Source organism: Orbicella faveolata, unplaced genomic scaffold (genome assembly GCF_042242905.1).
Source record: "Orbicella faveolata isolate gen_17 unplaced genomic scaffold, um_ofav_v1 contig_1, whole genome shotgun sequence".
Taxonomy (NCBI): Eukaryota; Metazoa; Cnidaria; class Anthozoa; order Scleractinia; family Merulinidae; genus Orbicella; species Orbicella faveolata.
Window position 1 is genome coordinate 27,550,769 of NW_028301536.1, and position 15,345 is coordinate 27,566,113.

Sequence of the window (15,345 nt, forward strand, 5' to 3'; positions counted from 1 at the left end):
GCAGTATTATGACTATTATGATCTATTCTATGTTAATACGAACAGGCGATTAAAATGACATGAAACAGTACTCATGCAATTCAACCTTCTTCGTCACTGAGCCAGGTATTCCTTCCCCACAATGCGTGATATCAAACAAACATTTCAGCCCGGTCGATTACGCTATTTTTTTAGTCATAGAATGAAGGGTGTAAAGATAAACGTGACTAGTTATAGGAAGCTGATGTTCATCATTGGATTGTCAATTTGCCTAATAAAATTACAAAATAGCACATGTCATGACCAACAACCCAGGTGTGCCTTATTATTCCAACTGAGATCAAAATGGCTTTAAAATAACCAACTAAATAAACTGCAAAGCCGTGAACGAAGATCCTGCTTGATTGAACGTTGGATCTCACAGGAGATCTAATCAGCCAAACTTGAAAAGTAAAACGATGAGAAGTCAAAGGCAATGCAAGGCTGGCACAACGCCACGTGGTATATTTAAAACAATACTTCCGCTTGTCTAGCCAAAATATAAATATACCATGTTGTATAAGCCTTCCAGTAGTCTTTGACTTCCCATCGTTTTAAAAATAAGTGTTTCTGGTTATTTCAAATCACACACATTTTATATTTTTACAAGCGACGAGGAAATAATATTGAGGTCTTTTCCATGCTGAGAATTGAAAAACTGCTTTAAACGTCTCGAAGCATTTATTTGCGAGAAAAAAATTCTTGCCCATCGCCACCTCGTTTCCACAGCTTTTCCCCACACCAATTGCTGAGAGAAAAGCCCTGGGAACGAGGCTGGCCACTGGCTTAGAATCATTACTACGAATACCTGATGCTGAAAAATAGTCAAAACAACAAAACCATAAATGATCAAGGGTCCGATATTTTCAGCATAAAATCGCTTGGCCGGCTCTTGCGCAGTGGTATGACTTTCAGTTTTGCCCTTGATCTCTGTCATGGAGATCAATCTCGTTCCCAGAGTCCTCGTTCCCCTTGACCAGCGGTCGGAAAACGAGAGCTCTGGGAGCAACCATTTTGAAATAACCGAATTTTGGTGATTCTGTCCATCCGGTTTCACTGCGCAGTCTGCATCTATGGCGCATGCCTGAAATGGTTGCTCCCAGAGCTCTCGTTTTTCGACCGCTGGTCAAGGGGAACGAAGACTCTGGGAACGAGATTGTCAAGGAGATAGGAAACATTAACAGGAACCTATATCTTTAATAATGGATGGGTATGACGTCGGCTTATTGCAAAGTAAGAAATTGTTAGACGCCTACGAACAGCCTCTTATAGCTGACTGGTCGCCCTATCGGAGTCTGATCAAGTGAGTTGTTACTGCACGATTTTAGAAAAAAAAAAAAAAGGTTAGTAGCTCATGTCTTTGTTCTGTTTGGAATTGCATGGTATTGTAACACAATAGCTCTTTCTTTAAAAAATTCGATTAATATTAGTTCAACAGCAAAATCCCAAATCAATCCTACGCAAAGGGTGATCGTAAAAAAAGTTAGCATCGTGGGCGGCAATTTAAACAGCTTAGGAAACGTGAAATAACTGTTTTTACTCGTGAAACGAGAACGTGAAACTAGAAACGTGATCCGCTAGAACAAAACTGGATAATTACGAGGAGAGAATGGAGTTTTAGTTGGCCGTGAATTGTAATTTGGTCAGTTTAGATACAACACGTGATCACAAGAAATGAGAACAAGATGAAGCGTGAAATAATCGGGTGTTTTTTTGTGAAACATAGTTTAGTTTCTCCAACTAACTCTACTCGAATCAAATGAGCATTCTGAAATCTCACGTAGGTGGATTCATATCTCTCAACTAGTCGTAGATTTCACCACTCGGCCACGCTGCGTCCTTTCATGTTTCATCTGGTTCTATTTGTATTCAGGAAATTCGCACTAATTGTTTCTGCGCATCCTTACTGCGTACGCAAATTCACATGCCACGTCATGCATCGAGCGTGCGCGCTAAGTACTAAAATGAACAATGATCAGACAGATGGCCATTACTATAGCTTTGCTTGGATTTAACGATCTTGGACGTTCGCTGACCCTTACTTTTCTTTCCAGAAACAGATTTTATTTACAATTATCTCCACATTGTCCAAAAATGAACAAAAAATCAATGCGGGAAGTTAAAAAAATTGAAGATTTCTGTCCACGGGACATCGAATCCTGCCATCTTGCGGCTGCAAGGCGCGTGAAACTATGGTCGCTAAATGCGAACTTGTTCTTTAAGGAACCTCGTCCACTTAAACAATATTTAGCAGAGAACATTTCACTTTAAAGATCTAATTGCAATATTTTGGAGCTTACAGACACTGTGGCCTTATTCGCTAACAAAGCCCGATTTTTTCAAATTTTTAAATTTGAAAGAATTTTAAATTCTTTTAAATTCTTAAAAGATGTTCTTCCGGGCATGTTCTCTCCAAAACGAAGTCGGTGACCGCCCCCCGCCCCTCCGCCCCTACCTTTTTTACATTTTTGACATAACTAACCCATCATCTTACAGTGGTAAGAGTCTCAGAAAAAATCGGTGTTTGAAAATTTTCGCGCGAACGTCCTTAAGCCTGGTTTTTACTAGCGACGTAAGCACAAGCGCAAGCACAAATAATAATTTTTATTTCACGGTGAAAACGGCCTTAACGCAGGTATAAGCACAAGCGCAAGCACAAGCACAAAGATCAAAAATTTTCCTTTGTCTTGTGCTTGCACTTATGCTTGCCTTTGCTCTGCAACAAGTGAAAACGAAATACCGCTCAGGCATAACACAAGCACAAGGATATCTGCCAATGAAAACAAATTACTTCGCGCCTAAACAGTTTGGAAGGTTTGGACGATTTTGCTTGTGTTTGCGTCGAATTTCGTTTTCACCTGGGTCATCCCTAATGCTTGCGCTTGTACTTGCGCTTGTGCTTGCGTCGCTGGTAAAACCAGACTTTAACAATTCCTGAAATGAAAGGAAGACGACTAAATTACCAAGAAATTCAAAATTGAATATTAGTTTTACATACAGCATTTATTTCATAACTCAAAGGACATTTTCTAAAAGCGTGATACACGCACAGAGAAATATAAGGAACGTTTCATGAGTTTGGCACATTGCCATCGGGACACTGCAATATTCATTGTACTGTAATATAATATACTGTAATATTCATTATAGAATAAAAAAATTAATAAAAATTTCGTTCTATATTTGTTTAAGAAAACTACTTTACTGTTGGGAAGCAAAAGAATGGAAAATTGAAAGTTGCTGTTCGTTGCCATGTTTGCCATGATTGTCCTGCTCGCAAAAACTGCAAACGTAAGTAATTTTAAAAATTTCAGTCGTTCTAGTGTTTTTCGTCTCCCCGGACGAAAGTGTGTAAGCAGTAGTGTTGAGCTTCATCTTGGACAGGTGTGAGTACTCCATTTACACTGCAACTATATCGTGGGGTATGCGTGGGAATTCCGCCTGAAAGGGTTCCTCTTTTCAGGCTGATAGGGAGAGCTACCTTCCTTTTAAAACACATCGAACAGACGCACCTAATGGCTGATTCATGAAGTAGTTATTTGGTTGCCTAAGAGAAAATTATAGAAGCTGGATTCAGTGTTTCTGCAGTACCAGTGTGGATGGGGTACCATCGTCAAAGGAAACCGTGATAAGGCTATCGCTGGTGTTTAAGGTCATTCCCCTGAAATAAAACTGTCAGTAGATTTTTGTTCAAACTTTGTCCACTGAATATTTATCATATGAGAACTTTAATTATAAAATAAAAAGGGGGGGTGCCCATGCTCGTTAAGGAGCAGTGAGTCATTGAAAATGTCCCATTTTGGCGTTATTTAATGCTTATTACAAGAACGCATTTCAAGTTATTGTAAAATCTTTGTGAGCCCAGACTCATGAAAACACTCGGACTCCTCAAACTACAGTCAATACTTGTATTGGACACAAATTAGCTTTTTAAGTTTGATTTTGACAGACAGCTGAATCCTTGTTAAAGTATTGGAACCAAATTGCTTGCCACGGCTATCAAACTGCAAAATAGAAAAGACTACAGGGCAGCTGCTATTTTCCTTATTTCTTCAATTTTCAGCAATAGAAATCATATCAGTCTTTTCTCACGCAAAGCTAATGATTAGTTGATTAAAACCACTGGAAAAAAAATTGGGGTGCCCGAGTTCGTTAGTGAGCTATAGCCATTTTTCAACTGACAGAACTCAGTATCAAGGCAAATCCACCATGTTTTCAATGTGCTCGTGCACGAGCGCTCGCTGCTGACGCCATGAATTATGCGCAGTAAGGATGCGCAATGTAAATGTGAGGAATCACCACGGAAAGATCGATCGATCGATCGCGGATCGAAGACAGCAATAATAAACTTTGTTGACTATTCCTCCCCTCCCCACTACCTTGCGTGGAGAACTTGTAAGGCAGCGTTTTACCGTTGTCGTTCCTGTGCTAAGCTTTTAAAATTTAACGCAGGTGCGAACTACAGTTGTTTTCCTCATCAGCATGCGCAATTCATATATACCCGCGACAAGGTCTAGAAATTTAGTGTCTATTTAGAGACAGAAAAGGTTATTTTTGAGGGAGGTAGAGGGCTTGGTCAACTAGGAATGACGGCTGAAACGAACAAACATGGAACCCCTAAACGATATCGAAATGTTATTTTAAAAAGCTTAATTGGACGGCGAATATTCTCATCATTGGAAGAAGCCTTTCCACCCTAAACCCACCCACACCACCGACAGGGATCGGAGCTGTCAACTCGTTATATCCAAACGTAAACTAGTGTGAATGAAACTGCATCTTGTTTAGGCTGATCGCTTTGATGACGTTGACGATAGTGGAGACGGATATATTGACGCAGCTGAGTTGGTGGATGAGTATAGCATTCCAGAAATTGTCGCTAATTCTTACATCGCGGCCTTTGATAAAAATGGAGATGGAAAGCTGGACCCTGCAGATAGGACTAGCTTCAAGTTGATCGGTTTATTATGCACGGCGAAGAACCTTTTAATCCCTTTGTCACAAGTGCAAATACTTTTTTAATTTCTCTGATTTCTCTCATCCTCCGAACCAAGTGGAATTCTTTTATGATTCTTAGTCGTCCAAGCTTATATTTATTGCATTGTATTATTTCTCCATATTCTGCGGTGACGCCGTTAAACCGAGGCTATAAACCAGCTAAGTATAGGTAAAGATATTACGTAGTTGTTTCACAAGTTTAACTTTCTAATTAACCCAAGGATGTTAATTTGCAGAGTTTGCAAAGGCTCCACTTTCCTCATTTACCCGCAGAGACAAGCCAGCTGAGGAGAGCAAATATTCACTGTAGTTTGCTGGTCTTTAATTTGATTTTGAGTTACAAATAAACACGAGAGTATTTCAGGTGAAAAATGTCATGGTTTTCTTATTTTGATATTCCTGCACTGGTCAAAATCGTTTTGCCCCTTGAAATCTCATTGCGCAATCATTGATCTAGGGCACAAAGGTTGAGAGAATAAAGCAATGTATCATCAAATGAGCCGGAACACTATTTCTTCACTCTCAACAATGTCTAATGAATATGGGTAGAGTCTTAAATGATGTTACACGCGACCGACAAGCGGCCTAAGGCACCGAACGCCAACTCGAAGAATCTATTCACGCGTCAGTTCCAAATCTCCACATACACTTTAGCAGTGATCATATACATCGGACTTCAATTCAGACTACGTTTGTAGTTTTGAGAGTTCTACTGGCATAGATAAATTATTCATGGAAGGGATGTCGAAAAACAATGAAACAATAAATTTTTGCAGGAAATACACAACAATACAATTTTAGGACATATGCAAAACGAACAGTAACACAAGTTAGTAATGCTCAAAAGCTCTCTTTTGAATGGTTACACGCCTAAAAAATTTCCATTTTGTTTCTTCTTCAAGCTTGAACTGTGCTAAAAATATACCGCGTAAACCGAGTGCTCATGACGGTATATTCTTGTTGCCGTTCCTTTTGTTTTTAGCTAAAGCATTTATAGGCGCGGTGACCTAATGTTTAGCGCGCGCGCTGGACGTCGGAGTGGTCTGGGTTCAAGCCCTGGCTGGGGTCATTCGCTGTGTTCTTGGGGAAGATACTTTACTCTCAGAGTGCCTCTCTCTATCGAAGTGTATAAGTGAGTGCTGACCGAATTTAATGCTGAGGTAGTTGAAGTCAAATAACGGCATCGTGCTAGTCTGCTATAGAGCGTTTCCACTCGCGTTGGCAGCAGCCATCCAAACTTATTCAAATAAAAGAAAGTTTTACAGAGAAAAGAGTTCAACTGCCGCAGTTTGGTTTGGGTTACCAATATGGATGCCGTGACGTCACGTGAAAACACTCACTATTATAATTGGTGTCCTGAGCGCCCCGAATTCAAGTTGTAATATAGCCCGCCAAGATAGACCCGGCACGTATTAGTTTTAACGAATTCCTTTTCCAAAGCATTGCACAAAAGAAAATAGTTGGTTGTTAAGTAAGAATAATAACAGCATAATTTAGGTCGGCACATGTTCGCGAGGGGACAAGTCCCCGAGTGTAGTGCCTGGGAATTGTTAACGAGCAGTTCACACTGAGGGTTTTGCGAGGCCAGTCTTGTCTCTTGAATTCAAATCACTTTGACTAGTTCAAACGAAGGGTCTTTAAAACCTAGACCGCGGTCAAAATCGAATTGAGCCAATCAAATTCGTAAATTCAGTAGTTCCCAGCCCTTATAAGACAGCCATATTATAAGGGAGAATAATGCTCTACAATTAGCCTATCAGAACGCGTGTTATATCGGCTGCAAGAACAAGCCAGATAATAATAATTACAGTACTAAATACGTAAAAGTAATTTTATGAAACAATAACAATTTGAAAAAAGGTTTACGAAATTTTTTTCTCTTCATATCTGAGGAACCATCTGAGTAAGATACCTCAAAATGTAAATAGATGGTAAACTTTTGCGCTCGAGTCTACCGTTAATGGATCGCGGGGACGCATTAGTTTATCAGCAGCGTTTTATAATAAACACGCTAATCAGCTTGCTCGTTTGCTCCGTTTTGGGAAATATTGGTTTCGTTCTCTTTCGTTTTCCTTTTTTTTAAGTTTACCAATATATACCCGAAAGGAACGAAGAAGCTAATTCAAAAAGTTAAACATATCAAATCACATGGGAGCTGTGTCAAGGTATATCATTCCAAAACATTGCGTTATATAGCATGCTCCGATTGTCTGACCTTTCCGCAGGCTTTGATTGCGCTTAAAACGCTCCTTTTTTCCATTAGTTTCTATACAATAGAGTACCTGAACATACAATCAAATGTGGCAGGTATTGTCACGGAGTTTGTGTTCCACCTATCAATAATGAATGTTTCCCTTTCTTCGTTCCTTTACCAATGGGGTTTTCTCATTTAGATCAGAGATGAAGATAGAATTTCTTGTGAGCGTTTTATTGTGTGCAACTAAAGGTAGGTACTCCAACTTCAACGGGAGCTTTGCTAAATACACGCCATGTTTATTAAACGTGGTGTGGACGAATTAGATTGGTGTAAAGATTTTGTATGACCTGCCAGTTAGAGTACTGAAAACAAACCTAGTTCGCGTATTCATTTAAAACAATGTTATTAACAAACAAAATGTGGTGGATATAGACAATAACACCGCCGCCCAATGGCTGTCAATTTTCGTCGTAAAAAATGACCGATATAACTGGACATTCTTTGATTTGAAAACGAAACGTTTTGCTCTTAACATGTTTAAACACACCACCGATGTAGTTTGAGCCGTTAAATTGGAGATCTACCATGATAACGATAATCTTATCCGTTTAACTAAAAGTAAGCCAGTTTTAATGAACACTGCCCCTAAATAGTTTCAACTGGAAAATATAATTAGAGTGTTACAGATGGTTTAAGCGACCCATGTCTAATTGAACCCGACTGTCAGCTTCTTTGTAGTGGATACATAACAGACAGCCGTTCACGAAGTCAATTTAAATTGCATGCTAAATTGAAGGTTGCAAATGATATGCTTTATAATGTGTCCAAAGAGCGACATAGTGATGTGCTCTGCGGATTACATGACAAGATAAGCACTTACAAGAGATTGTCATGCTTAATTTTGACAACTTTTCACCTGCGTTGCAAAGGTAAAGTTTGTTTCCCTCTAGTTCTTGCTGCTAATTGTTTCTTTCCTTTGGTTGGTTTTTGTTTCTAGTCTTTTCTTTCCAGAGTTCTTACATACGGGACTGCCTGGACGCTCACAACGAAGTTCGAGCCCGTCATGGAGTTCCAGCTCTTTCCTGGTCAGCAGACATTGCTGTAAACGCACAGAAATGGGCCAATCACCTTGCAGCAATAGATCAGCTTCAGCATGACTCTAGAACGTCTGATGGAGAAAACCTGTTTTACATGTATGGCGGTGACCCCGATCAAGCCTGTGGACGAGCTGTTAAGAATTGGTACCAAGAGGGTAAAAATTATGACTTCAGATCTCCACATCTGGATGAAAGTACCAGTGAGTAATCTTTCTGTACAATATAGCACCGCTTTAACGGTCTCGTTCGGTTTTGAATTTCCAGTGTTAGCTATCTGCATAACTCGGGATTAGAAACATCCGGTGCCATGCTGTAGACACGGTGGTCTGATGGTTGGCGAGTTGGGCTACGGATATCAAGTGGTCTGGGTCCCAACCCTGCCTGGGGTTAAGTCTAGGTTCCATGTTCTTGGGTAAGACCCCTAATACACACAGTGCCTCCCCTTAATCCTGTAGTTTAAATGAGTACAAGCAATCGGTAAGGGCAACCTGAAGAAGCGCCGGGCGGTAGCTTTACACTAGGCTAGTGTGATCTAAGGGTGTTGAGCAACACACCTTGCTTGTTTATGGCGGTAGCTGAAATGAAGGCCGGCTGTGCGAATGAGTGGTTCGAGCGCCTCTTTCAACATCATGCTCGCTTTATCCCTGCTTAAAATCGTCTTTTGAAAGTGAATATATGCAATGTCACCTGAAAGAACTTTACCACCAAGCACACAATTTCAGCAATTGCAAAAACAATGCCTGAAAAGGAAACATCTGGCGGCAGGGTGACTTCATGCGTGTTTCTTTGGGATGATCAGAATCAACGATTCAAGATCACACGGACCATGGTGCATCAAAGGAACCAATGCATCCTTGCCCAGAATGGATTCATGAGCTCCTTTGATGCACCATGATACGAGTGATCTTGGATCACTGATCTGGGTCATCTCAAAGGAACGCATCGTTAGGATGCACTCTTTTGGGATGATTCGAGTCAACATCAATGATCCAAGATCACTCTGATCATGGTGCATCAAAGACACCGATAAACTCTTGACCAGAGTGGATTATAAGCTCCTTTCAAGTGATCTTGGATCACCGATCCTGATCCAGGTCATCCCAAAGGAATGCACCGTTAATCTCTGTTAACTGTTGTTTATAACCAGGTTGCACCAGATCGCGCGCTAACCTGCATATTTATCGGAAAGACGTCCATTACCAATGTTTCAGTTACACGTTTGCAGCAAAGTGCACATTTCGGATGAATTTCAATTTTTGATATTTACCCTAGAGTGTCGATAACTGAAATAGGTCGACGCCCTTAGGGACAATAATCGCGTGTTAGCAAGGGGTAGCAATGGCTGTAGCTGTCATCAGCTTGGGACATTGGGATAATCTGAGTCACTACATGCATGACGGAACTCGCAACGTCCATCGTTAGCTGCAAAGATTATTACAAAAACAACCACAGATGTAATTCTTTACAGGTCACTTTAGCCAGTTGGTCTGGCGGGACTCTAAGGAGGTTGGGATTGGTACAGCTCAGAGTAAATCCGGGAACTTCTTTTTGGTGGCTCGCTACAGCCCCCGCGGAAATATAGACGGTAAATTCAATGACAATGTCCGGGATGTCGCAGAACAATCCTCTGACAAAAGCAGTCAAGGAACTAAGGACAATAACCAGCCTAACACTACTCCGGGTAAGGAAGTCCTATTTGAGAACCGGCTATTTCTAAGAAGTAAAAGCAGGAAAAGTTCGACAAGATTTGATATAAAACATTCTTTACGCTACCTTAAAATGGAAAGAAAGTAGTTCCATTTCACAGCCAAATGTTGGTCAAATTTCGGAGGTCTTTCAGAGATATACGAGGCAAACGTGGACACGTGAGAGCCCTTGTATTTCGACTATATTATCAATGCTAAATACGGGCATACTACTGAGAAGTATCTTTACACTGAATAACTAGCTGTAGTTAAGTCAATAGTAAGCTAGTTTTGCTGTCAGGTTTTGGTAAATCTATTTCATAGCTATGGCAGTGGACAACCAGATTTTAAATGGATAAAATAATATAGGAATGCTGAACGTAATCAGATTCGCCATGTCATGGATGCAGAAGTTACTAGTATGAACAGTTTGCAATACTCAGTTAAAACAATAAAATACCAACGGGATACGGCAAGTTTAAGTCGCTCTTCGGTAATTATGGGCTCGGTAACCTGAACTGTGTAACACCCCTATCTATACTTAAATTTTTGCTTTGATTCACTTCAAGGCGAATCTTCAGACATACAGTCCAATGGTAAAGACCAAAACACGGTTTATTTTAAGGAGTTTAACTTTGAACCGAGTGCCACTGGATTGGAAAACACGACTACACCAAACCTTCCTCCCCTTCAGCAGGCTAATGTAGAGTCTGGCACGAATGAGGGTCCAGCTGTAGAAAGCATCCAAGAGCCTGAGACAAGCTTCTCAAGTTCAAGACCTGACATGCACGAGACGGAGAGCATACAACCTTCGTATGCGGGAGTTAATGAAATGAAGCAAGCTCCAAGTTCTTTCCAAGAAAGTTCATTAACTGATCCAGGGCCCATGATTAATAACGGTGACGTAGGCTCTACTGGTTTAAATGAAAGACCGAGCTTCGCGAATAGTGAGATAGATAAAAAACTAAGTTCATTAGAGCCAGTGAGTAGTAACACAGAAGGAACACCATTGTTTGAAGGGTCCAACATCAATTCCATCAATTTGCGGCCTCATAATCTGGGATCCGAGCATGGTGATACAAACGCGAGACCTAGTTATGCAAGTTCCAGTCCCACTGAGCCAAATGCGAGACCAGGAATCGACAGCAATAGCGCTAAGGAGACTTCAAGTTATGAACGCCAGGAAGAAAAGGATGCAAAACTTGACGCTTTTGCAAAATTACCAATGAGTGACGAGGTGCCGACGAAGAGCAGTAAACCGCCTGGCCTTACTTATTTAGCGCCTATGAATGATAAAGTTCCCGTAGAGAAACCATTACACAGCCCGATAAAGTTGCCTCCTTCAATAGCTCTCCTCACACCAAAGCGAGGTATCAAACGTATTCTTTATCTTTTTTCTGCTTAGCATGGCTGATTTAGTGGGATATTGACACGCAAACCCAACAAAGGGATCAATTGGCACAGTGCCCGGTTAGAATACTCACCTACAGCAATCTGATTGGCTGATTATAGTTATTCGTCCACTGGACTAAAAAACAAATCTAACTAAAAATACTGAATGAACGGAATGTTCTATCAAAGTTTGCTTCCATTCTTAACCGTCACCACATTCCTATGCATCAGTAAAATGCTATTTATTGTGCAGGAAAAGATTTTCGAGTGGAGATCCGCTTTCCCAAACTTCGCTACACAGAGCGGATGCGGATGCCGGGAAGTTTGGATTATGAAGAAGTCAAAATAAACGTGACTAGGGCAGTAAGTATATTGTTTGTTTTTGACTGAATAAATGTTACAAATCCAGGAGTTGAGATTCGAGCCCATCTTTGATTATCACGATGGTGCTGAACGGTCCTGAGAGGGCAGACTTGTCCATAGTCGCTCTTGTGTCTGACGCGCACAGTGAGCTTGATTCGTTCACATCTCTCTCACGCCTCTCTCGTAAATAGAGACAAATTAGAGATGACTTGGGGACGAGTAAGCTTGATTACAGAAGTAGGAGACACTATGTATTTTGGAAGAATGAAATGGATGACAACCATTGTGATAGTAAATTGTATTCGACAGTTTTGCGGTTGACTAGTGCTCTACGAGTGTTTCGTTGAGAGTCTAAGATTAGTCAATCATTGGATTTTGTGGATGGGTCTGGAATAGCCAAGGTTAAAAAAGTTGAGTTGCTATGGGGACTTTGGGATGCTAAAACTTATCGTATTTATCGCACCGTGATGATGGCAATCAAAGTAACGCTAAAGGTATTTGAGTCCCTTATGGGTTTTAAATGCGAGCCTTCTCCTTGTTTCTGAGTTCCCTTAGGTTTTAAAAGTACGCTTTTAATGTTTTCGTCATTGGTTTCGTCAGATTATCAAACTATACGATGAAGATGACGAATTTGAAGAAGTGAAACTCATATCGCTGAGGTAGGACGGACATTGAATAGCAAACATTTTTACTCAAGCTAAAATAGAGCCCTCACTTGTGGATCTCTTTGATTCATACAAAGGAATACAGGATCGAAAACTTAAGTTGAATATTTTCCTCGTTCTCATCACCTGAATGTCTTACAATACATTACGTGATGAGAAATTGGACTATTTTCATTGCCCTTGAGAGTTAAAGTCCAAAACAAAAGCAGCAAAAGCAGCAAAATTAAGAACAGTTTAATGATAAGGGTGCGTCTATCGCATTACACAATCATGCTCAATTAAGTTTGAAGAGCAAGGAAGAAGTGTTAGAGTTATGCTCTCCTCTGAAGTGCTTTTCTCACTCCCAAGTACACCCATAACTTGACAGAGACAGCTAAAAGGCGCTAAAACATACAGCTAAACGTATGATTATATGAACATTCAGCGCCAAAACATAAGCTGCTATTGAATAGATTTAATGGTCTTTGGTCATTTTTTCCAGACTTCCCTTTTGTGAGGATGGGGTGGGGGTGGGGGGGGGGGGGGGGAACGGGGTAATCCAAACCGTACATGAACATCTTTCTCCTTGGTTGAATACCTCCTTTACTAATGAACAGGTTCTCAAATTTGATCTTTTCAATCATATTGTAGAAGTGGTAGCGTGATTGCCACGCTTGGACTGCTGTTCAAGAAGGATGCACCAGGCCATCTCAACCGGTTATCGCTGGCTCTACTGTCAGGACAACTTGGAAACATGCCTGTGACGCCCAAGTACCTATCAGCTGGTATGAAAACAACGTCCTGCTTGTTCGCATGCAGGGTTTAAATACTTGTTATGAGTCCTGGGCTAACCAGACAACAGCTTTGGAAAGCATTCTAACCCATGGACCCATGGAAAATATAGGTGGTACAGCTCAAACAAGGCTGGAAACAAGAGGGATGATATCTGACCGGGTACCACGCTTGTGTGACTTGAAAGCGCAACTTTTCTAGAAAGCGGAGTCGACTGTATAAGTCGATTACCTGTACAAAAAAATACTATTACTGCAAAAATACTACAGACCACGCCGTGAAGATCAAGCCGATAAAGGAATTACGTCGCTGTACACGTAAAAGCTCAGCCTGACAGCACTAGTTGAACTAGAATTGAACTATACGTTTGTTTGTGATTTCAGTTGCCCTTCCGGCCGGATATCTGAGACCAAGCCGACCAATACAGAAACCAGGCACCGGAGTGTGCGCACAACCCTGCTCCAAACCAAATGTCTGTTACCCTACCGGGTGCTCCGTGTCATGCTGTGCTTTCCATCCTCGCAAGTACCATCCTCCCGCACACGCGTTACCTCCCGTACTCCCGTCATGCCCTGGGACCTGTGACGACAACTGTTTCCCGGATTGCGATGACGACTGTTGTTCTGGCATGATGGACGCAGAGGATGCTACTCCAGCTGCAACGTCTCCGGTGGCTGCTACTCCGGCAGCCATGGCTCCGGCGTCCGTTAGTCCCAGCATAACGTGCCCGGGATCTTGCCATTTTTCGTGTTATCCTCAGTGCAGCCCGCATTGCTGTGCCACACAATATGTCCCGAATCCTTGTCATCCCTCGTGCCCAGCTTACTGCGCGCCAAGTTGTGATAACGCCTGCTGCGCGGCTAGAAAATCAGTGGTGAACAGGTAAGAAGTGCGCTACAAACACTAGGGTGGCCTTCCCTCAGGCAAGATGCCTTGGTAGTCTATAAAAAAAAGCCCTTATTCAGAAATACATCCACCTGAATGGCCTGCAAGTACCTGTTGAGAAACGACTGGTTGAAAAAAAGAGTGAATGTTTAATTTTGTGAAAACCAGCGTTAAGTTGCATATGGTTCTTCAAGGTGTTTTTTTTTCCTGCCAGAGTAAACCGAATGATTCCATACGACACACGAACAAAGCAATGCCTGTAAATGTTTCGTGGCCCAAGCCACCCACACTACAACCCGGATTTCCTGCTCTGCTAACTTTTCGATGTTTTTCTAGCCTCTCTAGAAAGTACAGCCGCTATAGGAGTGCCCAGCGAGCAATAGCACGTCAGCTTTACTTGAGAAAACATCTCAGAGTGCCGTACAGACGACCCAAACTTACTCGTCCTTTACGTCCAAAGCAGAGGTCCTACTACGCGAGACGTGTAACACCTGAAAGCCTGGGACTAGAAGAATATGATCGGAGCACCATTCACTCTGCAGACGGTGCTTCCGAACATGGCGCTAAAGCTCACTAGGGGACTGGGACCTTAACCGGTCAGTTAAAGTTTACAAAATAGTAAAAGCTCATCTGTAAGCTCGCAATGATTATCACAGTTTGAAAAGAGGACACAAATATATTTTTCCTTCCGATATTCAATTAAATACTTAGTCATCTTTTCAGTTTTCTTTTTCATTAAGAAATATTATCATAAATTCGCCATAGATCAGTGATAAACATTGACCAAAAAAACTTATTGCAGCTACATTTCACGCGGCTAAATAAAAACAAAACGATGTTTAAATAGAATCAGAAATAACACTGCCATCCTGACAGTCTTGTAACAGATTACGGATTACTTAAGATAGATGGCCTAGACAAAACAAGTGCAAATGAAATTTAGAATAGATGTTACTTTTTAATTGAAAACAAAGATAAGGTACATTGTATTTCTTGTACTTCTTTCTTTGAAGTGCAAGTTGTCGAAAAAATGTTTCAATAAATCTGCTTAATTTTCAGTATTCTCCGCGGTTATTCTCTCTTCTCTCATTTAACAACTAATTTTTACATGTAACCGAGCATATGGCTGACAAAAATCATATTTGTTCGAGGAAATTATCAGATTTCGGAAATGGAACTGGTCTCGTATACTTGCTGACCCAGTCCACAGGAGGTCGCTCGTCTTTTTTTGGTTCATCGCGCAATGACTTGCATGGAAGAATGTGTGACGAGTC

At 41.2% G+C, this 15,345-nt stretch overlaps 1 protein-coding gene across 1 annotated transcript; it reads left to right on the forward strand.

Annotated features, from left to right (window-relative positions):
* The first annotated feature begins 7,333 nt into the window (after positions 1-7,333).
* On the forward strand, positions 7,334-15,129 carry LOC110045373 (uncharacterized). The gene is made up of 9 exons (XM_020750976.2): positions 7,334-7,462; positions 8,211-8,510; positions 9,779-9,991; positions 10,565-11,365; positions 11,641-11,750; positions 12,351-12,409; positions 13,046-13,179; positions 13,570-14,068; positions 14,408-15,129. The coding sequence occupies exons 1-9, from the start codon at positions 7,363-7,365 to the stop codon at positions 14,646-14,648; spliced, it is 2,457 nt and encodes an 818-aa protein (XP_020606635.2). The 5' UTR covers positions 7,334-7,362; the 3' UTR covers positions 14,649-15,129.
* Positions 15,130-15,345: the final 216 nt, after the last annotated feature.